General features: G+C 38.9%; 1 protein-coding gene across 1 annotated transcript in view; it reads left to right on the top strand.

Annotated features, from left to right (window-relative positions):
• The first annotated feature begins 556 nt into the window (after positions 1 to 556).
• LOC124166648 (xyloside xylosyltransferase 1-like) overlaps positions 557 to 27,627 on the top strand; it is a 147,698-nt gene continuing 120,627 nt past the window's right edge. Inside the window, exons 1-2 of the mRNA XM_046544266.1 lie at positions 557 to 1,293; positions 1,424 to 2,076. Of these exons, the coding sequence (XP_046400222.1) occupies positions 1,468 to 2,076 (609 nt within the window). The 5' untranslated portion in view covers positions 557 to 1,293; positions 1,424 to 1,467. The remainder of the gene's footprint in view (positions 1,294 to 1,423; positions 2,077 to 27,627) is intronic.

The raw sequence follows: 27,627 nt of genomic DNA, 5'->3' as shown, positions 1-27,627 counted from the left end.
ATTCCGATTCCATCGATTTCTGGAAATCGAATTTTTTGAACACACACTATAGGCTTGGGGAATAACGGCCGCCACACACCTAGTCCATTGTGCACTGAACATTATTAATTTAATTTCTGAAACTGTGAAAAAGGTTATTATTTTATTAAAGCTGAGGATATATAACTATAATACTAAGTCGCTATTTTCATAAATATACTTTTGCGCAACTTAATTGTCTTAGTTATGCTGTTCAATTCAATTCTTAAATTTGAATGACAACAATATGACTACAGACAAATCAATATCCCAACTATTAATATAAACAAGAATCGATGGAATCAGAAACGGGAATCTATTCGAAAATATCAGAATTGGAATCGGCTGATCCCTAATTTACCAATATCTATAGATCATTTTAAGTGCGCGATCTGTAAATAGATAAGGCGCGCAAATTGAATGGAAGAGGCACGGTGAAGAGGACCGAGTTTCTCCGGCGTCCGCGGGCGGTGACGTAGCGGCGCCCTGGCGGCGAGCCGAAGAAGCTCATCCACCTCGCTCTCGCGGCTAGGCAGTCGGCCCGAGGCAGGGGAAACGGAGGGAGACTGTGAACAGCTGATCACATCGCTTCGGTTACGACTGCCTACGGGGGCGCTGCTCCGGCCAAGCCCTCCCGTTCCTTGACATCTGGCGGCGAGAAGACCGTGGGAGTGGGAGAAAGTAAACTGGAGATGGAGGCGTAGCGCTACTGGGAACGGAGAGGAGGCGAAAATCGCTCGGAGTGCTCTCGATAATATCCTCGCCCGGATGGTTTACCCACCCCGCCCCGCTGTCCCCTCCAAGGAGTGACAATGTTGAACTCCTTCACGAGAGGAAAACACGGTGCTCTGAGGATGTCCTGCCCTAGCATCCTACAACCCCCAAGAAGGACGAAAATGTGTTGAGATAGTGCTGATGAGGGTTTTCAAAGTGCGGACTCTTTTATTCTTACCAGTGTCACGTATGGAGCGAGTAGTCAAATATGTTGATTAGGCTATAAAATCCACCGCTTAGAAACTTCGGGAGGCCTTGTGTTCTGCTTCTTTTTTAAAAGACTGACCTAAACACCTCGTTTTGTGCCTTGTTTGTCTCAATAAGCATTTTTAGTGCGAACTTTTATTTAAGGGTCAGACACAGAGTGAGGAGATTAAGAGCTAAGCTTATAGGAGCCAACGATTACAACCGTCGTTAGAGATTGCGTCCTTTTTTCTAAAAAAAAAACGACGTAAACACCGCAATTGTGTCTTTGGTTTCTCGCAAGGAGAAGAAAACCGGGTATGGAATTGCGGTTGAAGGAACCACGTATTAGAACTTAGCGTAAATCTTGATATATTTTGATTGAATCGACACCCTTTTTCTTTGCAAACGCTGCGTGTTGTGGCTGTCGCGTCTCACACCTGAGAAGACCTGGAGAGCCCGCGAAAGAATGAGGAAACGGGCGGATCCACCATGATCGCGATGCAAGTACCCCCGGCCATTCGGAGCGACTGCGGCAAGAGGAAGAAACTGAAAGCGAAGAGACAGAAGAAACTGGCCGCATCCCTTCTCATCTTCGTGGTCAGCGTCCTCGGAGTTTCGTGTGGGCTCACGCGCCTCGCGGTGGACGCCGAGGCTAGTGCCCTCATAGCGGCTGTGCTGGACGCCCAAGCCTCCTCCTCTGACGGTTCCGATAATCAGGGCACCAGCCACGTCCCGGCCGGCCAATTGGGACCTTGGGTGACGTCCGATGTATCTCGGGACCTTATGCAAGTGTCGTCCCTGTCTGTTGATGCCAATGCGGCCGTGGACGCGGTCAACAGGGCGATGTTAACGGACCCCGACGGACTTGGAGTTGTTCACGTGGTGATGATAGTGACGCTGCCCTCGGAGGGAGGCGATGTGTCTTTCCCGTCGTCTGCCAGGTTCACGAATATGTTCGAGCGGTGCATGGAGAGCCTGCTCTGCCAAGCCAGGAGGATTCCCGTCCACTTTATCCTGCTGACCGACAGGGGGAGTGAGGTGTTCTTCAGAAAAATCGTCGTGAAGATTGCTGTATCCAAGTCCCGAGTGCCTGTATTCGTAAGTACACTTTCCCTCTAAATTTTATATATATTTTAATTTTGATGCATGTGTCTTTATGACCACTATCACTTTTGTATACGTTTAGTTTATTTTCTGTTATTAAGTTCATTTGTTGTTTGTTTTGTTTATTTGTGAGCATGCTTGTTTTTATTTTGATTTCGTTTATTTCTTTGTTTGAGACGATGCTATGGTGATAAAAGATAAATAATGAATTGTTAAGGAGAGAGCCATCTTAAAGTGGATGTTAAAGAGGATTGAGAATAAAACAGAGTGTCAAGTGATATTTGCATTAAATTTAATCGCTGTGATACGTTAATTTTTTTCTTGAGGTTTAGGTCATATTAGTTAACATAATGAGAGCACTTGCCTATTTCCAGTTCTTTATTTCTTCCAATCCAGGTTTGGGCATTGAAAATTGTATCATGTGCCGCAACCTGGGTTGGTAGACATGAAGTAGTGTGGAAATAGACAAGTGCTTTCATTTTGTTAAATTATATTTCATATCAAAGATTTCCACCGAATTTCGTAGAAAACTGTAAGTATCTTTTATGTCAATTAATATAAGAAGTATCCTTTCCAACTTATCCACTAATTTGCAAATCTCTCTACGGGCTATAATGAAGGGAAACATATATTGCAGAAGATAAATGACCAAATGTTCGCTCTGATGTATACAAAGTCACGGCTTTAAAAGAGATTAAATATTTTTCTATAATGTTCTGAGGGAGCTAACGACCGCTGTAGCCACCAGTGCATGGTTCTAGGGGGCGTGGTAACCTGGTGCGATAAGCGTAGAGGATAGACAGATGCTTTTTCCACTGATCGGAGGGTCCAGCATTTAAATCCTGATTGAAGCCTTTGGACGATTAAAAAATAAATACTTGCCTGCCGTGGGGGTAAGGAACCGTAGCCCCGATCCTATTTGAGTAAAATTCATGTACCTGTATCTAAGTCCGGAGGGAGAGTCCTGGGATCTATTCCCGAGTGAAACCTTTAAACACTCCTGACAAAACTCAGCGGTGAATGTTAACCCAGGGAAAACAGTTGATGTTAAAAATACCCTGAAGGGGAAAAATTCGTACACCTGCATCTCAGACCGGGTAGACCCTTACCAAAGAGAAAATCATGGTCAGGTTTACTTTCGCACAATTGAGAGTGCCTATATTCGTGAGTTGAGCCTATATGTTTTGAGGACGCTGAGCAATTTTTTTGTTTTGGACGAAGAGGGATTTCACTCCGTTAGTGTTGATTTCTAACGGATTTTTACGGCGTACAGGCTGGGTGAAGGCGCTGGCCATGAAAACTCCCAAAAAGAGACGGGACACATTCGTTTCCTTTTGAATGCTGTTTGCTTACACGGCGGAATGGAGTTGAGAAAAAAACACTCTCTAAATGATGGCTGGCAGATGTGCTGCGATGCCATTAAATAGGACACCTAATCTTAAGTTCCAAAAGGGTATGAACTCAAGACGGAATAAACTATCTAATCAAATCACAGCAGCAATGGTTTTTTTTTGGAGCACAAGACATACTACAAAAACCGATTAAAGTGAGGCAAATTCGTTCCAAATTATGTGTATTTCTTAAGTTGGATCTCTTGATTTTTAACGGTGAATAATATAAAGAGTATCTGATACTTCGCCATAGCCTTTGACTGAAGAACCTTAGCTCTGTCATTAAATATTAGTGGAATTTATTGCTTTCTTAATCGTTTCAGGTAATGGAAGAATAGAATGAAATAGTTGACTTTCTCTTATGTGTATTGGTAATAGAAATGGTAAAAATTAACGATAATTAAACTTAATTTGAGGTTTAGAAAGACAATGACATTTATTGCTCCACCTTAATATGTCACAATTTATGAAATAATTCAAGTAAGCCCAAGCCTACCGGGTAGAGTACCAATGTAAACCAATTGAAGTTTTTCTCAAGCTATCAAAAGAGCAAATACTCTGGTACTTGGAGTCTAAAATTCTATTCAACACAGATTTTTCAAGTTAAAATGGAAGTGATATGTTTTACCATGCTAGCTTAAGAGGCAGTTACCTCATATCCCACAAAATGATTTTGCAAAGTCACTCAGAATATTGCGAGAGAATTTCATGGAAAGGTATTTTTGGCACTCCCGCATGAATTTTTTTGGTGAATTTTAAAGATATGATGAACCCAAAAATAGAAATAAATGACCTCATAACCCCGGAAAGACCGGTCAGACCTTATCCAAATCTTGGGTAAGTACCTAAAAAAATACAGCACAAATTTACATTGATTTACCATGCGCAAGTTTGAAATGCGTCAGCAATGCAGATAGCTCCCTCTTCGGTATCCAATGTACACTTGATAAAATGGTAATTTTGTTCGAACCCCCAGAACTGGGAGGTTAGCCCCATGCCTCTCACTAAGCCCCCCGTTGTCCCTATCCAGGATTCGCCACTGATCACCTTTAAAAATGGGATATTTGCAGGAGAAAGAAGAACAACTTGACACTCAATCTTGTTCCAATTCCACGAATATTACAAAAGAGGATCTTCAAGTCGTCCTCTAAATATGTCTCTACCCACCGCGCATATAAATGGGTTTACAAAAGTCATCATTCGCGTCGCTGATGAACAAAGTGATCCGAGTTAATCCGGGGAAATTAGATATAATTAGGGGTGTTAACCGAAATTTATAAACATGATGATGTAATCTATCTACTTCGTAACTTTTCAATGCTATTCCCCGCAAATAAAAGCATTCGCACGCGTTTGCACAAAGCGGATCGCATCTCACTCATTACCGCGCCGCGGACATTTTTGAAAACCGATTAAAATGCGACCGAAGTGGCAACAGAAATCAGCCTTCTACGGGATGGAATTGGGCCTCCTCTATGTAGTTCCCTTGCCCAATTTCGTCAATAATTCCCTCCTTTACTGAAACCCTTCCTCCAATGATGCGTTATCTGTCAACACATTGTTATTACCATCACAATCCTCTATCCCAGGGGTCTCCAATTTACTAGGCCACGAGGGCTACATTCCAAGTTCCGAATCGCCCCGCGGGCCGGATAGCAAATTTGCCGATGACTGGTGGATGAAGTATTCGATACCAACGTCTACTGAAGTATCCGGTGGCGTATTCCTTATTTACGAGCAGTTGAAGGCGACTTTGACGTGCAGTACAGCGCTGCAATGCTCCTAGCGGCGTCTCACAGAGTTAAACGAGCGCGAATTGCGCGCTACTTGAAACGAGTGCGCGGGTCGTATTTTGGAGACCCCTGCTCTACCCTATCACCCATTCACCCACCCATCACTTCGGTATGGTACGATATTTGGAAGAGTCGACCGACATCTGAGGTCATTTGCGCCATGAGAGTAGGATAGGTATGGAAGGGTGTAGGGAAACCCGGCGTGGGCATTAGCGTGCTCTAAACGAAAGCCGCGAAGGGGACTACGGCTGAACGTCCCATCCGACGGACGGGGTGTTGCGCTTGAAATGTCCTCCACACAACATTTAAGCAGGAAACCGGGCAGTCCCTGAAGGCCTGGTAACACGTTGGTTCATGTATTCGTACATTTTCCGTTTTGGTTTTTCCACCAAAATCGTTCATGCATTCACACAAGTCTCTTCTTTTTAATTTTTCATAAGAATTATGAGATTAAAAAAACATAAATAATACCACCAGAGAATCTCAAAAGTCATAACGTCACTTCAAATAAACATAGTAAATAATTTAAAGTTTGTAGATCATTGAATAAATAATAAGTATGTAATTGTGGATTCTTTGTACTCTCCTCCCCCTACTTCTTTATTTGTACATCTATAAGTGAGAGAGGTAGTTTGGGAAGCTTTGTAAGTAAGATACTGGGTAAGTGAGAAGCCTCTATAAGCAAGAAAAAAATGCTGGTCCCTTGGATTCCCACTTATCAAGGTTTGAATCTAATTATAAATTCGCATTAATAACGGAATGTCAAACATTAATGATGGACGACACCATACCATTAAGTTTTCCTTCATTCATAGGCATACTGTTCCAGCCAGTGGCGTAAATATGGGGGGGATGGGGGTAAAGATCCCTCCCAAAAGCATCAGAGAAATAAAAAAGTTATTTAAAAATATTGCCTAGTTTTTAAATATAATAACTACATCTGCTTGAATTCGAAATTTTAGTGCCAAAATTATTTAAAATGTAAATTCAGGCACGTCAATTTTCAAAAATTTTCCCGCCCCAGGCCATCTCATCCCCCTCAGGCTAACTCATCCCCCCCAAACCATATTCCTATGTACGCCACTGGTTCCAGTAATTATCAACTGACAGAGTTGAAATTATCAAATTAATTTAAGGGAAAAGGGATAAAATGGCAGTATTTGCGGTGAAAGAAAATTTAATTTCACTACGCGGATACCTTTGAAGAGATCAGTCCCCTGAATTTTTGTTAATTATAAGGATGTTAACTCGTTCCTTGTAATACAGTGGGGATATGGCGAGCCTTGACTTAACCTTCTACCTTTTTTCTTTTAATCTGAAGCTCTCACTACTATTAAGAGGTTGCCAGTTGGCTGTTTGATATTGCTTGAATGTGGTGAATTAGCATGAGAACCGGTTTTACCCTGTTGTTAACAAGGAAAAAATTATTTGATTTTTTCGCAAAATGCTCTCGCTTTATAAATGTAAAATGACAACAATGCTATACGTGGTACTCTTTATTTAGAATAAAGTATAAGCATCGATTTTTGGTATTATTTTATTAAATAAAAAACTTTTAAATCAGGAAAAGATTTGTTGGTTTCGTATATAATCTTAAAATTAAACTCAGACTCAGGTCTTGAGTAGGTGGTCTATATGAGAAACGAATAACCTTGCTGTGTGGAGAATATATTTAAAACCTGACCCGAGAGTTTACTTTTTTAAGAGTGTTTTAGCATAAACACCATTGAGAATGACGGCCAAAATAAACTTCTAATATCTAATGAACGCCGCCGGCTCTTAGGCGCTTTAAATATAGATCATGACAACGGTTTCCTCCTCCATAAAGGCGATGAAATTATTTATGGACTTCATAAATTTTATGGGATGTTGTTCAAGGACAATAGTGATGCTGAGGATTTGTCACGAAATAAGCAGCTGTCCATATACTTGGTCAAAGAGGAAAGCAAGTTTTACAATAAATAAAATTAAATTTTAACACATTAAAATCTGTTACAAATTCTCTTTGGTTAGTCGATGAAATAAAATGCGTGTTGAAAATTCGCTATTCCTTCTTTATTTCGGATTCCTAACTCACGACTTCTATACTTTTTGCTCATCTAGTATTAGTATCAGCGTGACAAACGTGGCAGTTCTAGCGTGATAAATGATGTATGACCTCGAAACTTCTATTTTCAACTTTGAAGACAAAGAACTCGTGCGCCAAAATATCGATGAAAGGAATATTTCTGTTAAGATCGGTTGTCATGAAACCCATAATTTACACTCCACTCTAAATACAAATATTTCTTTGGTTGGCGTACTCCCTATCCCTGTTTAGATTGTCCATGCAGCCTGCAGTTTCACACAATACTACAAATAATGAGGCGTTCACAAGATGTAGATTATCTTCTTCAAAGCGCAATACATATTATCTAGTTCTGGTTGGTCTATGGAATTTTCAATGCAGCAAATGCCCCTTAAATGGCTGGTAATCTTAAAGTGTTGAGTATGAACTCACCACAAGGTTTGTTCGTCAAGATCAATGTATAGCGTGCCCCTAACGACACGATTTCCAAACTTTTTATCTCCCGTGTCAGCTGAAGGCAATAGAATCAGTTTGTCTTGAGAAAGGCATTTGCTGACGAAATTTTATTGATGCTCTTTAAATTAAATATATTACCATTTTTTCCCACGATCTTCAAGGAATCTAATTCATTCCACTCTGTCTCCTTTATTTTGGTCGGACTTTTGTAAAATATTCCGGGCATTTTTTAAGTAAAGGACGTATATTTTTTAAACTTAATCATGATAACATGAAGTATTAGGACTTTTTTGAACCCATTTTATCATGAAATAATGGAAAGCGACTAGCATGGGTATCAAAATTAGTCCCATAAATTTGTAGCAAAATTTGGAAATTATTAAATAATAAATGCAAATAATTCTACAGTAATTTTCAAGCGTCCCGATGTTCGAAAACGCGAAGATTTTCGATTGGTTCGATTTGTTCCGTCAATTCTCAATTTGACTGTTGAAGTACTTCCATGAAAGTGTTGGTTCAGTTTTTAGGTGTAGAAATATTACATCATTTAAATATGACCGCAGAAGCGAACAAGTGACAAAGGTATCTTTAGCGTGAAATAGGAAATTGAAGTCTTTCATTCCAAAGTAATGTATAAAAAATTACGATCGTGTTTTTATGCAATAGTTGGAAAAATATGCTTAGGCTAAAAATATGGAATAAAAGAATATACGCAAGGAATAGAATAGAGTGATGAATTTCAGCTATTTCTAAACTTTCCTGGGCTGGAAATATTAATCTCTAGTCCCCGCCACGTCACGATTGTACCGTTTACGAGTATGGAAGAGCAATTGGTTATACATTACCATTGCACATCTTACGGCTATAACAGCTTAACCCCGATTCCAGCATAACATATATTTCCTGAGTTATCAGCCAGAGACAAGGGAGTCAAGTTTCTCTCATACCGTATTTGACCTTTCTTCTCGAAATAGTATACTAAGGCACTATTCTATCAAACCAGCCATTGTAGTGACGATCTATAATTTTCAGAGCCATTCCAAGGCGGTCGTAGTCTCGAGACTAGAAGAAAAGGACTGATAGTATGAAATTAACTCCATTAAAAGGAATTACCTCCTTGAGCGATGGCGTCGCAATAAATATTTATGGATAACCGTTCATCGAACTTATTCTCAAGGAGTTAGCGTATCTTGAACTTCAATACGGAGAGTGGAGACTGAACTTAAAATGAAATTGTGATGTTATACCGCACGTAGACCACATAAAATCGAGAGATTACTTTCCATTTCAGATATCGCCAATAATAACCCATATTATGAAATAGAAAATAGCTATATTGAGTAGGTTAAAGACTAAGTACTATTTTGGTTTCAATCATATTTCTATAGCATCACCACTACCGTTACTAAAATCGAGAATTTTGAAATTCCCACGTTTGAATACAAAAGTGAGGAAACGCAACACCTTTCTTCACATTGTGCGTACACTTCCGATATCACTTTCACACCCGTTTCGAAGAGGTTTATACTGCATGGCGATTCATGTCGTGAATTTTGCAGTACGTAGCCATTTATTTGTTTGAAACCTGAAGAGAAATGGTTCAAAATCAAAGCGCTCAAACTCTGCTAATTCTCATTTTATGGCAGGGTGTTCAGCGACCGGGAGAATCGGGAATTATGCTCGAATGTTTAGTCCCTGAAATTAAGCATGAATTACACTGGTCGGCAAAATGACATCTAGACAAAAGGGAGCCGACGAATGACTGACAGTAGATTACGAAACCTTTATCCGTCAATAACGCCTAGGTTTTAGTGTATGCAGTGAGGAACGGCAATAAATCCTTGCAACCCAAGGGGAGGGGATACGTTTCCGGGGGTCTTAAGCTAGAAAAAAGAATGTTCCTGGGATGCAGCTAAGTAACAGTTCTTGGATTAAGATAAAAATTCAGAATTATGCACTCCAAACACGGAAAACACATATTATATACCAAAAATACGTCTGTCAAAAAATTTTCAATCGATTATGGAAACACCACTCTGCCAAAAAAAACCTTACGTGCTGGAACTTTCTCAATGAGATAGTCCTAATCAACATCTTGAAATCTATCCGGTACACCCTTTCACTCTCGTGGGAGGATTTCAATGCCGACCAGTGTTATTAATGAATTTTCGCTCCAACCTGAAATTTCAAAATATTTTATTTCAATTACATTTTTAAAAAGTTGCCAGTTCCATACCCATTTTTCTGGGCTAAAATGTGTTCGTCGCAATTTTAAGTGCCGTAGCTTAGTAGAATTCTTACAGCCGCATCGAAACGTGGGATGTCAGACAAGGCATCAGAATCGAAATGTCTTGCACTTTTTGACTCAATTAAGATTCAAAAACACGTAGAATAGAATGCCAGGTGACGTCAACATTTACTTATGAGGTTGGCGCAGCTTCTTGGATTGCATTGATTAAAAATGAATAATGTCTTTACAAACATAGAAGTAAGGAAACAATTTATCAGATGCTACATATGGAGTATGCTTCTCTATGGAAGCGAGGCTTGGACGTTGACAGCAGCAGAGAAGTCAAGAGTGGAAGCATTCGAAATGTGGTGCTACCGAAGGATGATGAAGATAAAATGGATTGACCGTGTGAGTAACGAGGAAGTGCTAAGAAGAGTGGGAGAAAAGAGAAACCTCCTAAAAACCTTATGCAGAAGAAGGGACAACTTAGTTGGACACATTTTGAGGCACGATGGTCTGATGAAGACGATCGTTGAAGGAATAGTGGAAGGGAAAAGGGCAAGGGACGGCCCCGAATGAGTTGTATAGGACAGGTTATAAAGGATGTAAAAGAGAAGAAATATGTAGCTATGAAAAGATTAGCGGATAGGAGAGAGAAGAGGAGAGCTTCGTCAAACCAATCTTAGGATTGTTGACTAATGATGATGATATTGAAGTAATTAATGTTAAATCTTCTGCTAATGGCAATTGTCGTGATGATGAAATTAGAAACGTTAAATAATGCATAAATATAATATTTTTCAAAGTATTGTAGACATTTTGGGTGTTTTAAAATTCTTATCCGTCGCAGTAATGACGTTAGATTTACCTGGAATTTCGTAAGCTTTCCCTGAAAAACCAAATATTGTGCATGAATGTTTCTCCTTTGATTGGCTGGACTGTCTAGGCCGGCCCTTATTTTTCATAATTGAGAAAATTTATGTTTTCCTAGTCTCAAAAAGAACCAAATGAGGTTTATATTCACGTGTTAAAATTTTGTCACTTGAAAATAACGGCAACCCGTACCCCAAGGGCGCTAAGTACTGAGGACCCTCCATTGAGCTTTTTGGAGCCGAAAAAGTGCCTATGTATAACGTAAATTTAAAGGCCTTCAAAGCCAAATTTCTGTTTTTTTTTACCTATCTCCAAGCGTTTACGAGATATCGTCCGTCATAATCCAATCCACCGCCCAGGGCGCTACCCCGCACCTCGGCGTCGCTGAAGTACGGCCCGCACCACTAACTGGAGACTTCCCCTCAACCCCCACCCCGCCTTTGCGAAGTCTTTGTTCAGGGGACACTCTATAGATATACCACACCTTGTGTCGCCATTCGTCTCTTTAATGAAGGGAATGGATTTAGTCAACATCAGTGGTGGATCATGGATATGGACAATGGCGGTGTAGGGGGCTCTCATCTCCTGTATACATTCAACAACTCAACAAAATTACAATTTTTATCTAGCATAAAGTGGATGCCTCAGGGGGAGGGGGATGTAGCCCCTAAATTTCCTCGCTGGATCCGCCACTGGTCAACACCTATCACTTCAGTGAGGTCGTGAGAAATTAAATCACGGCGACCTTACCATGGCATCATTCCATTAGCCCTCAACTGCATGAATATCTAAGTACGTGCCGAAAAAAATTTATTTATAAAATATATCCAGAAACGCTTCAATTACTACATTTTAATAACTTCTTCCGCCATTTTTAAATTTTTAAGGAAACATTTTAATGTGTATCACATATGATACATTATGGTTACCTATAGACAACTTTTACATTAAATGGAGCATTTCGCGATTATCTAAATCATCCATATGCGAGTAGAATTATTGGCTTCAAGTGTTCAAATGGAGAGGAATTACCTGAGTTTTCCTATTGGCTTATTCATAATTTTCACAAACAGATATCCCCGTTATCACGGAATTTTTTCGAAAACACTCTCTTACCTGCTCGTGCTAATTTCTGAGCGTACAGTAATTCGTTTCTTAGATAATAAACGTCCGAATGGCACTCGAGAATGACGTAGTTGAAGCAGATACGATGTATAGTATTAGCTCCATAGTGAAAAACCACTCCCCATTCTTCGCTTGAATGATACCTTCACATATGTATGCTACAAGTAGTAAATTTAGTTAATCGCTTATCCTCAAACTGATATGGTTCCTCTTTGGTCATGTTTCCAGAGGGATATTTCAGCATCAAAAAATTAAATTGTACTCATGAGTATCTGGCGTGGCAATGAGAAAGAAGTTTTGCACTACAGGAGAATATGCATCAGAAAATTAACTATAAGGACGCGGCAGTAGAAAAGAAAAAACAAATTCAACCTTGGTTTCATTTTTTTCGAACGTTAATACTAAACACAAGCTGGTACTGGATTCAGCAGACTGGTTTTCGGGGTTACCACCGCGTAGATTCATCTCTGCAGACGACAGTTTCGCCGGCATTGCAGCAGGCTTCTTCAGGTCGATGAAGTGGAAATCCGTGGTACCGCCCGTCCCTTACATACCCCGTCGGAGGTCGGAGTATTCTCATTGGCTGGTTCAGGAGGCCCGGGTGGCTTCTCATTGGTCCGCATCTCCCGGCTCTGTCCTGTCTCTCCGGGTTTACCCTTGAGGACTCTTCTCCATGTGTTAGGGAGCTGGTATCCGTCCTCCCTATTAAGGTTGTTCGGTGTCTTCATAATCTCTATAGATTCCCTAATGATCCGAGGAACGCCCTCGGATCATTAGGGAACCTATAGAGCGATACCGCGGATCTCCACTTCATTGACCTGAAAAAGCCTGCTGCAATGCAATGCGATGCAAACTGTCGTCTGCAGAGATTAATCTACGCGGTAGTAACCCCGAAAACCAGTCTGCTGAATCCTCACCACACCGCCAAAGCTTACACAAGGATTACAAGCTGGTTATCTCTCATTTTCCGAGTTAAACTAAAAGTTTTTCCTATTATTGACCTGTTTACTTAATGAGTATATGCGGCAGAGTATTGACAAACACTATGAGCCAGAGTAAAACCATTACAGGTGTGAGCTGACGATAAGGATTCGTAAATTGAAAGATGGTAGCAATAAAGTTCAGAGAGCTCACAATGTTGGAATTGAAAGCCTTTTGTGCCCCTAATTTCACTCTATAATTAGGATTAGGGTCGTCGACTAGTATTTAATCAACAAATTACAACGAAACAGCACTTTTAGTATTTTAAAAATTAACAATCTCCCCGAAGCAAATCTCTCTTCCTTTGAGAGACCAATGATTATGGATCATTACTTTGAGAGTTCCGCTAACCCTAACAAGCATTTTTCATTATGAGAAAAGAGAGTTATAGACAATTACTAACCCCCAAAACTTGGGAACCCTTCCTTGGGATCACGCAATATCATGATCATTGCACTCCAAAAGAAAAGAAATTATGACAGTGATACAAATTAAATATATATGATGCACTTATAATGTTATGCATTGATTAAAAACTTAAAGAAAATATTCCTGACAACTTTCAATATTAATTTCGATAGTTTCCTCCATCCTACCTTAATTTAATAAGACCTCGAAAGAAAAGCTATTTCGGCTCTGTTGGTTTTAACAATACTATGAAATTACCGTCTGTACAAGTCAACATGCGCTCACCCTTAAAGCTTTGAATAAATAATTTCTTTTCGAAAAATGCAGCCTATCCACGTATTTCCATCACAGCCGTGTATCCAAAGCATTTGAGATTCAAGTCCCGTCAGTGGCAACCTTAAATTTATTATCTAGCCCTCAAGCCATAGGAGGGCATTTCCTTACCTCGAGTTCCATCTTTCCTCTACCGTGAAGCTAGGAATAATTTACGCCATCCTTTCCTATTTCACCTCAGCTCTCAAAGAAGTGCGTCAGAATCTTTCATCTTTGTTGCGGCTAAAACCATATTGCAAGACTCGTGTATGCGTGACTCTGGAAGAAATAATAAAGAATGACAGTGATACAAAACTTTGATTGACTTAATAATTGACTTTAATAATATTAAACATTTATAGGAGGTTAGAGGAAATTTATCCATCCATTTACCCATAAAATTGTGCTAAAACGTAGGCACCTCACCGTACCATATTTTAATCTACTAATCCGATAAGCTGATATTAATGTGAAAGAAACTAACGTAAAATGAAAATAGCGTTGCAGTAGACTCAATCCACATGAAAACATGTTTGCATGAAAATACATAGATTGACATATCTCCATGCACCACAGACCAATTTCATTTCTCAGTATTGATGGATGTCATGTTTTAAGGAAGTTTTTTTTAATAATACATGAAAAATATGCAAAATATCAATTACGAATCTAGTAGAATTACAATGGAACCGCATGTAAAGAGCTCATGATTTCTCCCACGTTTTGTTAAAAATATGGAAACTTAAGGATTCAGTCACATAAGCTGATTCTAGTGTCTTATCTAATGTATAACTTTTCCCTTTGCCTGTTTCCAAAAGATAGACACTTTCGTTCTGCAATATTTATCCAAATTCTAGATATTAGTAGACAATTAGGCGGTCGATGCATAGCTACAGGATATCCTGCTAAGATATATTAGCCAATTTTTGTAATCATTTCCTAAGTTTTAAATCATATTAGATTTCTTTCGCACTGGCCAAGTCCGTGGGACATGTATTACCTTTGTCACAGTTAGGCGATCTCTAGAAAAGGGTTTATTCGAGCTCTTAACAACATTTCATTTTGAAAATTCAAACCGAAAAATAAATATTTGACAGATGATGAAATATTACCCTGAAGCCGACTCCCACAACTATATCACGAAGCTCTCGTAATCGGCGTTTAGCAATAGCTATTGATCAAAAATAAATTTTCCGATTCATGGAAGCTTTACGAATCGTTTTCCTACGGTTTGGGTCTCTTCGGGTTGATATATTATCGTGAGAAATATCGTAGAAGGGTTTGAAACTACAAATTTGTCTTCCTGGATATTTTTTTCAGTTCCTCCTTGTGGGGCGGTACCGATTTAGAAAGTCTTCCGCCGAGGCGACCGTCGCCGGATATTTCCTCTTTCCTCCTCACATGGACAATTTCTTCGTATCTATTTATACCTTACCCATAATAGAGGCATTTGCTCCATGTCAGCGGCTCACCATATAAAAGTGATGATCGACGCTTCCTGCTTTCATTGCTTAAATATACGAGGCCAGCACACAAGTGCACTCGTTGCATACGCCGCTGATGGGATAGGGTTGATACAAGACACAACGACTGATTCCAAAGTAACTGTTTCAGACTTTTTTCTATTTCATAGGGGTTCTTCGTAGTGATATCTGAAATGAAAAATAATCTCCTACATTTTTGCGGTCTATATGCGGTATTACATCTTTATTTCAGTTGAAGATCGAAGTCCGAAAGTCCATATTAATTAAATTTAAAAATCGGCGTTGTTGTTTTTGTTTAATATATCATGTGACCATTCCACGAAGTGAACTCGCGAATCATTGATTTGATTCGCATTGAAGTCCGTAAAGACAACAATGAGAACCCAAGGGAGGTCATCAGCAGTGGCGTAGCCAGGGGGTGGGTTTCGGGGGTCCGCACCCCTATCTCCCTTCCGAAATATAAAAACACAATTATTTTCCTTCATAAAAGAAAAAAAAATATTGAAAAATCAGAAATTTACTAAATGTGTCTTTAACAAATGAAGTTTTTTTCGATTATGAAAAGTGTTAAAATTAGTTTTAAACGCACAACTTAGTAGCCCGTTTTTCAAAAATTTTCCCCCCTGGTTTTAGACCTCTCTCCCCGAACGAAATTCCTGGCTACGCCACTGGTCCTTAGAAGGTTATAACCACCAGGGCCGGGACCCTGTACTACAACTGATGCGTCCGCGCTCTCGGGGAGGGGAGTGGTAGGGAAGGAAAAAGGATTGAGGCGCCGCCGCTTTAAGGACCCCGACGACGCCTCTAGGGAAACGGATTGAAACGACTTTAAATTTTTACTGATATTTCGCTATTCCGTAAATGATCTTTGTCCAAACTAGAGTCCAAGATAATTTTATGTCCTCTCGGGAAATATTCTATTACATTCCTCTCTCCAATCTCCATTATCATAACTCTTCCTCTATCATCCGCCCATTGGGAAGTCTGGGAAAGGTTTTTTTTTAAAGAATGAAATAGCGATTGTAAGCTAGCAAGAAGAAGAATAGATAAGAGGATGGGATTATGGGAGGCTAATTAAGAGGTTAATCTAATGGGTGGAAAGGAAAACAAATTATGAATATTACCGGCAATGGTGGGAGATAAAAAGGGAGTTTCTTTCTGGGACAGGTAAACAGACTGAGCTGGGTACAGACATACGTGATAAGCGGTTAATGATGGGTGAAAGGGAAATGAAAAAAGATGATATTAGAATGGGATGAGGATAGGGAGAGTTAGCAAAATAAGTATATATAGCAGATGCTAAAGAACTATTATGCTTGATCTCCAACGAATTGATCACATCGAATAATAGGACAACAGACGATTAAGTGTTTCCAGTAACATCTGTTTGCTGCATTTAATCACATTTGTATCTCTTCTTCTATTTTATTTTGGCTGTCAATGTTAACTCCCGAGTATTTTCATACTTCAGTCATTGTAAAGCTGTATCCCGTAACGTCAAGCGTTGAATTATTTTGCTCTGCTACTCTTCCAATTTTCATGTATTTAATTCTATCTTTTAATCCCACTTTTAGCGATTCTTCTGAGAATACTTGCGCTAGTATTTCCTGATAACTTTTACTATATGATATTAAGGCTACATCGTCAGCATATGCCAAAATATTTATTTTTCCTTCGATATTTTCCCCTCTTGGTATTGCGTCAGTTGCTTTCAAAAATTCTAGAGCTTACAATTAGTTGAACAGAATGGGGGACGGCGCATCTTCTTGATTTACTCCTGTGGCGATATTAAAACTACTCAAATTACAGATCATTAAAATTCGGTCGGTCTCGATCCATTTAAAATGAGTTCTACGCAAGATAACATAGCTATTCTCAGGATTTTGGTTCGCATTAGAACGCAGTTAATACTGGGCATTTAAACTTTTCTCAGGCAAGACACCTTATTGTCTTCGAATTGGGGGGGGGGGGGGTGTTATTTCGCATAATGTTTTCACAACCGTCGTAAAAACACAAACACTATCAAATATTCCAAGGACGGTTGATGGGGAGTAAGTAATGATAACCACGTTAGGATGTAGCAATTACGGGACAGAAAAAAATAGGAAAGACAAGATGACCTTGCGTAAGAAGAAAAGGGCAATTTTTTAGACTTAGTTTTTGTCTCTGCTTATCTTGAACCACACAAGCCGACGTGTACTCAATGTTTAATGGAAGGGGAAAATAGGACGTGGATAAAGAGATGCACACAAGCTTTATCCTCGAAGTGGGGGGAAGAAGGGAGAGCAAATTGTTATGCTGTTACTTCTTCTGTACAATACCGTTTAGTAAATAGCTGATTGTTTGCGATGGAAGGTTGATTTCTGTTACCATTTAGGTGGAATTTTAATCGGTTTTCAAAAATGTCCGCGGCGCGGTGATGAGTGCAATGCGATCCGATTTTTACAAAATTTTACATAATATTGTTTTTGATTGCGAATGATAGCATTGAAAACTTGTGAATTCGATGGATGACATTATCATGTATATAATTTTAGGTCAACACCCCTAATTATATCTAATTTCCCCGTAAAACTCGGATCAATTTGTTCGTCAGCGATGCGAGTGGCGACTTTCGCAAACCCATTTAAATGCGCGATAGGTGGCAACACCTTTAAAAACCGAGTTGAGGATCATCTTTTGTAACATTCGCGGTTTATAGGGTGAAATCGAAATAGAGGACAAACGGCGTTTTTTAGTCATAAACCCCTCCATGCACGTGACACAAGAAGTATTTGTTGAGCTTCTTCCGGCTCTTCCTTCATAACCAACTGCTAAAGGCTTCTGAGACTAACGATATCAATAATGGAGAGCGAAGGTTTACGTACGCTGTGATCAATCTTCTTTTCCTTCTGGTATTTTTAAAATTCATCTGTTGATTTTTATTTTTCAAACGTAATCTGATACAATACTTGATAAATATTACAATATTTGTCATATTTTGTACCACTGAAAGCTGATATGTAGAGAATCCTGTTCTTTTACTCATAAAATTGTCTATGGAAAAGAACGAAGTATCCGAATAAGTATTAGATACTTCTACGAATTATCGCCTAATATGGTCTGGCCTGAATATACAAGTGATCTCCTTTGCCTAATCGAATTGTTATTTTAAGGGAAAAGGTGCAGAAAACTAAAATGAAAGAATTAAAAATGCTCCATAGGGTAAAAGGATACAGGAAAATGTTAAAAAGGGTCTAATCCCTCCCTCCCTCACATAATAAATAAACCCTCACAATTTCAAGATGGTAGAGCAAGTCTAAATGCAATATACTACAGCAAAAGACCGATATAGTCTTCTAAAAAAATTGGACGATACAACAGTCACATTAAACATGCTGGTGTCGGAGGCGGTGGGGTTGTCCTCGATTGCCAAACCGTAGGTTCCAGGTTCGAGTCCCGCCTGAGTAGGTTGCACTTATCGAGTAAATGGATTTTTATATATTTTTAAATATTTCCAACTTCCCCGTAAAAAGTATATATAGCCCTTTTACACTACTTACTTACTTTGGGATTTCCAGCATTTGCACAAGACAAACACCCATGCCATGGATTGGGACCACTTATCTGGGCGGAAATCGAACCTGTGAACTTCAGTTTAGCCGGCTGGGACTTAAACCCACCGCCACAGAAGCCAGTTTTCGTGAGGATTTAAACTATAACACCGGAAAGTCAAAAGATGATTGCGTAAGTTTCAAACAAGTAATAGGTCACGAAAAAAGACAATATACGGCGAGGCACGGCTTTTGTGCACGTTTGTTGCTGGATTCAATGAAAAAGAGAGATGACAATCTTTCGACAAAATTTTTTAAAAACGTACGACGCGTTTCGACCACCAGGTCATACGTAAGTACATTATCACACACTGTACTTGAGAATGACCAGAAGGTCAAAACGCGTCTTACGTTTTTAAATAGATTTGTGGAAAAATTACCACCTCTCTCTCTTTTGAAATGAAATGCATTTGCACATTTCCACAAATATACAACCACGTATGTAAACATTTATGTATATTTCCACCATACACTTGTGGATAAGTGCAAATTCATTGTCTTTAAAAGTGTCGAACTCCCACTGTATAACGTCTGAATAAGTTCAACTTATATCTCTTTTTCATTATCTCAGAATACCATTCCACTACATCTCGCCTACCTCAATTACGTGTATTGAAAGGTTACATAACCCCGATGTTAAAGTCCAATTTAATGCTATTTTCGGTGATGTAAAAAATAAAGAAAAAGAAATGATTATTATATAGATTCCGGCACTGTATGTTTTCAGTACACTTCCAGCTGTCATTATGTCATCAATGGGAACAAGGAAATAGTGAACATTAATTTCTTTCACGCGAGAAGTAGTCGCCTTGCGTCAATGGGTCGTATGGAGAGGGCGTATTGTATTTCCACCCCCGGAGGGCTGGAGGCGGAATAGACATTCTGCGCTCGCGCTATATGACGTCGCACTCTGCACGCAGCGGGTAATTACCGCGTGAACTCCAATGTCAAGGTGCTCCCTCCCTCTCTGCACGTTCTTCGGGACGTCACGGGATCATTCTAGATCGATCAAAGCTCCGTCGGAGTGCTGAGTCGGGGACGTCCCGACCTGCTGTTTGAGTCAAGGGGTGGCTAAAGTGTGAAGGGCAAACGTCTCAAACGTCTGCAGGGGTGCCGCCGAAAAGCGAAGTCATCGTCATTTTCATGTATATTTCAGAATCACTCCCTCACTCATTGATTCGACCCGAAGGTTGGTTTTGATAGGTGAGGGTAGAGCTCACCCCATTCTCAGCCACAGGTGTGTTATCATTAAAATATTCTGGCTCGTGGCTTAACGCTATGGCCACTTGCAGAGGCCTAACATTGATTGATTTTAATAAAACCCATAACCTGCATGGAATTGGCCACAATATATCGGAACTAATTTTACCTTTCATCGTTAAAGGATTCAAGATGTGAGGTGGTTAACTTATTTTTCATGCTTTTTTTCTGGAAATCGCATTTCAAAGATCACATTTTTTATTGGCCTACGTGACTATAGTCGTCACTGCATAGAGAAAATGTGGGTTAACCCCCGCATATATGTTGTCGTTAATAATAAAAAAGTGAGATTATATTAGTTATAGCAAGAGCGCACGATAAATGTAATGGACTTTACTATGCACCTCTACTTTCCTAGATATTATAAAATGAGTAACGAAGCTGAAATAGATATACGTGAGTTGGATAAATTGGCTTCCCAGTCTACTCAAATTATGGGAAAGTGTTGAGATAAATGTATTTATTCGTTGAATTGTCTAAATGTTATTTAACGTATATTTCATTTCCTACAACAAGGAATACTATATATGAAAGCGTTATACCGTCTATACGAGTAGCTTAAGTTAGTATGACTTATTTTTTAATCGTAGCGGAAGAACGCAATCTTTCTATTCCTCATCTTTCAAATCCACTGCTTTGTAGTTTCGGGCTAGTTAGTTGGTTACACGATTCATGAACACTCATGAGCAAGTTAGTGTATGAATACATGAGCGATTTTGATGGAACGGAACGAGTACGAATGCACGAACCAAATTATTATTATTATTATCATCATCATTCATTGTTACTAGTAGGCCATTAGCCTGGTGGTAACATAAAAGATGCAAAATAATTGAAAACATCATAAGAAACCCTTGGTCTCTACTTCTTCAACAGCTTTTTAAAAATATGTAAATTTTTCGGGGAGGGCTCAAATAGTGTTGCTGGTAGATCGTTCCAGTCCCTTATGGTCCTATTCAAGAAGGAGAACTCCTTTGCATTGTCCTAAGTGATCGGCACTTTATCTTGAACTGGTGATAATTTTCTTCCAACAAAGTTGGGTTCTGGATGTCCTTAGATCAGGTCATATTTTCTGTTCAAGCATTCGTTCAATTTTGGTGGTTACACGTTACATTTTTGCATTTATTCTCGCACGCATGCATTTGCACACCTACTTGTACGTGTTAATGCTCCGTGTAACCAGACCTTCAGTCCATGCATGCGTGTAATTGATGTCCCCGGCTAGTGGCTGGCGATGAAACTGGACGAATCCAGATCGTAGCCCGCAGTGCTGGAGGGGTTCCCAAGGGAGAGACACAATTGGTCTTGGGCAAATCAATTGGATTCAATCACCCCGCGGTAACCTCTCGGAGTGCCGGTCACGTGTGATAGTGCCCCAGTTTCAAACCTCGATCGGCAGAACACTGGGAGGCGAATGTCTCGGCCTTGCCTGAATTATTTGGGTTACCTTTACCTAATCGAGTAATTCCCCTCTGAGGTCGGAGGTCGCATTGACCGTGTCCACCTGCTGGTCGACCAGATTAACGTGACTGGGCGGATAGGTAAGAGCATTAGCTCGCGTGAGGTGCAGTGTTATGCTAAGGCTTGGGTGTGAGCACGAAGGTTACGAGGAGATACGAAGTAAATTTAATTTTAATGCAAATTCAAACTATGCCTTTCTTCTTATACTCTGCAATATAAAATGTTATTATATTCGATTGATGTTATTTAGAAATAACAATTAAAACTCCGTTTTTTAAATACCGTAATATATTAGACTTGCTCTGCCATCTTGAAATTGTGAGGGTGTATGGATTAGACCCTTTTTAACATTTTCCTGTATCCAGTGGCGCCGACTCCATGGGGCCTGAGGGGGCCCGAGCCCCCTCAAAGATTCGTTTGGGGGGGCGGAGCCCCCTCAATAATTCAATAAAATAATTAAGTTATGTTATGCTTTGTGAAATCACAAAAATATATTGGTAATTTTTATTTTCCATGCTTGACGATAGTTACCTTTTAAATAAATTCAACAATGTGTGTTGAAACAAATAATTATAAGGTTAAGCAGGTTAACTGAATCAAGGGGTGTGAATCATGGTAGTGTGTCGCTGCTGCGACACACTTTGAATTTAACCTCTTCCCGGGGCAAGACTTCCGATATGGGCCCCCCCAATATTTTTTATGAGTCGGCGCCCCTGCCTGTATCCCATTAATATTAAAGACATTCTATCGCCCACGGCAGGTATGTAAGGAGCATTTTGCGACTCAACACTATGGTAAATATGAAATATTAACGTCAGTGTTTCTCGATGGCAAGCCTTTTATATTTGAGATACATATAAATATTGACAAGAATTTAAACTATACTCCCGGAAAGTTGAAAGATGATTGCGTAAGTTTTACACAATAAATAGGCCAGGAAAATAAGACAATAAACTGCAGTTGGAGAGTGCTGCGTCCTCTTAACTCGACGCGTTTCAACTCGACTCTGTCGTCAGGGGAAACTTGACAAATGACTTTCTCTGGTGATGAAACCAAGGCACTGAAATGCGTCGTATAAATTGAATAAATTCCAACGATAAATTTTAATCCATAGGCATAAATACCCTATATTCTATCTTGATCCGTGGCATTGCGACCGATACTGTTGAGTCAACATATAGTCTGACTGTATCGTTGCTAAATCCTGAATCTTGCGATACTAAATGCAACAAAATACCAACTCTACTAACTGTACTTGATTTAGCGAGAGAAAAATGGTCTGATCGGAACCGACAGGAAATTTTTGAATCAATCACGAAATTTCTGCTTGTGAGAAATTGGCAGTATCATTGGCACTATCCTGATTGAACAAGAAGTTTGAAGATCGTTTAACCGCTCTTTGAAGCTGGGTACGTGATTGGTCGACGGCCACTAGGTACTTCTGAAGGCAAATAACTTCAGCATCAATTATTGCTTAAGGCAGCTGTGGCGGTATAATTGCTGTTACTGTCGCTAGAAAGCATATTGGTTTAAAATCGATGCCCGCAAGCTACTTGCAAGTGTCTCCGAAATTATACCGAATTCTGATGCACTTAAGGTATTGATTTGCGTAAGTGCAGTGATATCCCTGGTTCAAATCTCAGCGGTGACAGAACATTATAGTCAATTAGCCCTTTTCATCATTACAAAATTTTAATTAGGTTTTTGAAGGGAGAAACTGAATATGGAGAATGATTGGTGCACCTAAAGAACTTGCAGCAGCATTCCTGTGAGTTTCATTCGTAACAAGAAGGTAACTTCGAATATTATAGTATAGTTGACAAGATTCAAAACCCCTTCTTCAACGGACCACGACTATGCTTTATAAAATAGTAGCATATTCTAATAAATTGATGTTATAATTTATAGATGACACAAAGATTGCCATTGTAAAAACCTCTGCCTTAACGTTTCCGGATAATTTGGTGGAACAGCTTAAAAAGTCAAAGATGGATTACGGTGCGAGAATTTTACTGTGAATGTATGTTCAATAAATTATGCGGCAAGCATAAATTGCTCTAATAAAAAAGAACTCTCACCGTACTAACAGGAAAATGTCTCCATTTTTTCCTAATCACTTCGTATATTTGTCTTTTCTCGCTTGACAGAAGTCTCTTGAGTCATTCACATTCGAAATAAAGCATTCCTCTTTCGCATATGCAGAAATGGAAATATTGCAAATGTAAATCGCGAGTAAATAGCAATAGCGTACTGTACAGAAATCGAGGGAAACCTTCGAAACCCGTCCCTTTGACAGCTGTTGATTTTTATCAACGTCTCGTCGCTGAGAATATCGCGGAGTTTATTTGTTCATGATGCTATCAACGGAGATTTAAAGCATGAACACATGGCGATAATGGCCGAAGCAAGTTCACAGATGTTTGATCGAGAAAAAGGTCAAAGCTTCGCTTTATTATTTACTATCTTCATCGTGCTTAATTTACGGTAACTTCACGAAATTGATTGAAGAAGAGATAATATACAATGGAGATACTTTCTAGTAAGAAAGACGAGCATTCTTTTTTTAAGTGCAATTTGTGCTTGCCACATAATTTATAGAACATACAGTCCCAGGGTTATCTTAACACTGTAATCCATCCTTGGCTATTTATGCTGTTTCACCATATTGTCCTGGACCGATAAGGCGGTGGTTTTTACATGGGAAATCTTAGTGTCAATGCTGACAATGCAAGCTATCATATTGGCTATAATAATCACAAAATTACTTCAATCCGTAATTGATGTGTTACTAGAAGGGGCTCCTATTAGGACTTATAAGTATCAGTCAATCAACAACATAAGCTTGCAACAATCGCAGTTCGTTCTTCGCGTAGTGCACAGAAACAGTATCTTATCTTTTTTCATTTCCCATCTGGAGAGATACTACTTCCAAGTAATCTCTGATTCAGTAATTGTGAGGAAAACTAGTCCAAATCGCTCTATGTTCTTTCCTTAAGCAAGACGTAATATGCGCGTCTTTTTGCGTTTTCTGTAGGCGTCGCATTATTCTCGTTCGACAGGTATTTTTTGGTAAAGTTTTGTATATTTAAAACTAAAAATATTACCTCCCATACATATTTGAGATGTTGTCTTATTTGAGATACAGACAAATGTTAAATCTACTCCATATGCCGGCATTATACAAGATGATAACCAAAGTCTAAACATGTAATACGTCTCTAAAAATAGACGCAATCTATCAACGCTGATGATATTATAATTACGTAGAAATTGATGGATGGACTTTCAATTTAGAGAAAACGAATGAATGTATTTATTACGCTCCATATTAATACCTTGATTAAATGTAGATCATGCGCATAATATCGGAATGCATTCCATTACCATAGGAACACGAGTATGAGATATAAAACTAGTAAATGGATCAATTTATTAAAAAAATATTATTACAATTTACTAAATACCTTTTCGTTTATTACATTTTTATGAAGTAGTTACTATGGCATCCAGGGATCACGATACAACTACTACTGAAGTTCGCCTTTATACTAGTTTTGTAGCCCTTAGGCTCGCAAATCATTCATCATTGAACTTCGTCTTTCTCCTTTTTTGTATTTGTTGAGGTTTTGGCCAAACTGAAAGCCATGCCATAGACCAACGTTTCGCCTAATTTACGAAGCTTTATCAGGGCTAATAAATCAAAAAATATCAACATAAACAAAACATTTGAATGCAACATTTTAAACAACTTACTACACATATCTTACATGTATAACCTAAACATATTTGAATGCAACAAACTAAACATCTTACTACACATATCGTTACTTTTATGGCCTCAACAACTACGGAAAAAGAAGATGAATGGAGCGGTCGATAAAAATGAAACATGAACTTACTCCGCTGACATAAGTAAGCAAGGTCGCGGAGGAATCATACGAGCTGAGAGTTTAGAGAATGAATCGACCGAGAGTGAGGACTGCGTCCATTGCAAGTACACGCTGTGCGCTCACCTTGCACCACGTGATCGGCATACTCGATTCGCATCACGCGCGATTCGCAAGGCGAACAAGTTCAATGCGTCCCGCGATCGACGACCCTTTCGAGGCGACAGAAGCCGCCTTAATGCGCCCCTTCCCCGGTTTTTGCATTGAACTATGCAGTGAAGGGCAGAACACTCTTCGATCATGGAAAAAGTATATCGATGGCTAAGTTCTAACAACACGTATCTCAAATTCGACCGGTTTGAGACAGGTATCTTAAAGTGTAATAGCATTAAAAAATTAAAAAAAAAGCAACAATCAACTCTTTGTTTGCAAATGAATGCTTCTTTTTCAATTTTATGAACTTTTGGTTTGTAATTTCAGTGTACAAGTAAAGCAAATTAATCGTATATAAAATTCACTAACTCTTGGTTAACTATGTGGTACTTATTCCATTATTTCCTGGATATAGACAGTTACTTATACCACTTATTTTATAAGAGCGCGACCCGGGTTTCAATGAGTAATCATCATCATCATAATTAGCGCCTGATGATGATGATTACTCATTGAAACCCGGGTCGCGCTCTTATAAAATAAGTGGTATAAGTAACTGTCTATATCCAGGAAATAATCGTATATAATCTGAGGTTTCAGGCGGGATGGAGTTGAAACGGAACGTAATGAAGAAGCAGGAGCAATTTCCACAATTTTAAAATTTATTGGTACAACCGGTTTCGCTTTACAGCATCATCAGGTACAAAATATCAAAGTTTGTACCTGTAAAGCGAAACCGGTAGTACCAATAAAATTTAAAATTGTGGAAATTGCTCCTGCTTCTTCATCAAAATAATCGTTTTTTTTTTTTGCTCTCCTGAAAAGTTGTTATTTTTGATATACGTGTTTTTAGAACTTAGCCATCGATATTTTTTGCTATGAAAAAATATTCCTATAACGAAAACAGATGTCGTTACTTAAAATGATACATGGAATTACGTTAGAGGCTATTGCTTGAGAACCCATTTGGTTCAGAGTGCTTTTTAAAGATCCAACTTTAAACTAATGATGATTTAGTAGAGTTGAAAGTTAATATGGTAAGAAAGCTACAAGTGGGACCAGGGCATTAGGCTACGAAAGCCCTGGAGCTCGCAAGAAGCCCTACAAGTTGTCGTAGACGAGATGATTGAGGACCGAATTTTGAGCTGACAAGGGCCACCGCAGTTATTCAGGGTGGCGTCATTTAAAGGGGATGAATTCGTGATTTCATAACTCCTACTGCGACAAATCAAACGAACTGTAATGTCACAATGAGACGAGAGTTTTGTTGGAAAAAATGAAGATGGATGAATGCATTATGAAATGGCTATTTCAAAGAGTATCTCCTTTTACCGAGGAAAAGTTCTGGAGGCATATGAATTAGTTACAATTTAAATTAGTAATACAATATTGTCACGAGCTCAGTTCTTATTCTCAATAAGTGTAAATATTTAGACTATAAAGATAATTGATACCCGATTCTCTACGATATTTGTGCCATTTTTTTCTCTTCATACTGCAGATAATACTTCATTAATTCCATATTATTTATTTCATATATGTGTATCTTTAAAAAATTTATAATTTCGCATTTAATTTGACATCTCCGAGAAATGCGAAGGTAACTATTTACTCAGAGATATTTTTATCAGTGAAGAGATAGGGATCCTTAAGTTCTAACAACAAATACTTAGGATGTATCCCTCGTTTTTAAAGGTCTTTCATTCTGTATGGATATATTATCATAAGGTTGATTTTAGGAGTATAGAAACATTGTATTCATGCGCTAAAAATTAGTCGCTATAATGGCACAAGGCAAGTTTGGTGATATGTTCTGCGTTTTAAAATATCAGTTCACGGTGGCTGATAAATCATCACGTAAAACATTACCACGAATTTTATTCTTCAGAAAAACATTAGAAAATGCTACCTTCAAATAAATTTACAACTATTTACTGCGTTAATATATTTGGAAATAACTGCTTTCAAGGTTGAAACCTAAAAGATATACTACGCATGAGTCCATTTATATATTTAGGGAAACGTGTAAGATAGTAAGTAACATAGCAATGCCAAAATGGTGTAAATAAT

Source organism: Ischnura elegans, chromosome 10 (assembly GCF_921293095.1).
Source record: "Ischnura elegans chromosome 10, ioIscEleg1.1, whole genome shotgun sequence".
NCBI lineage: Eukaryota > Metazoa > Arthropoda > Insecta > Odonata > Coenagrionidae > Ischnura > Ischnura elegans.
This window is presented reverse-complemented; position numbering and strand designations above follow the sequence as displayed.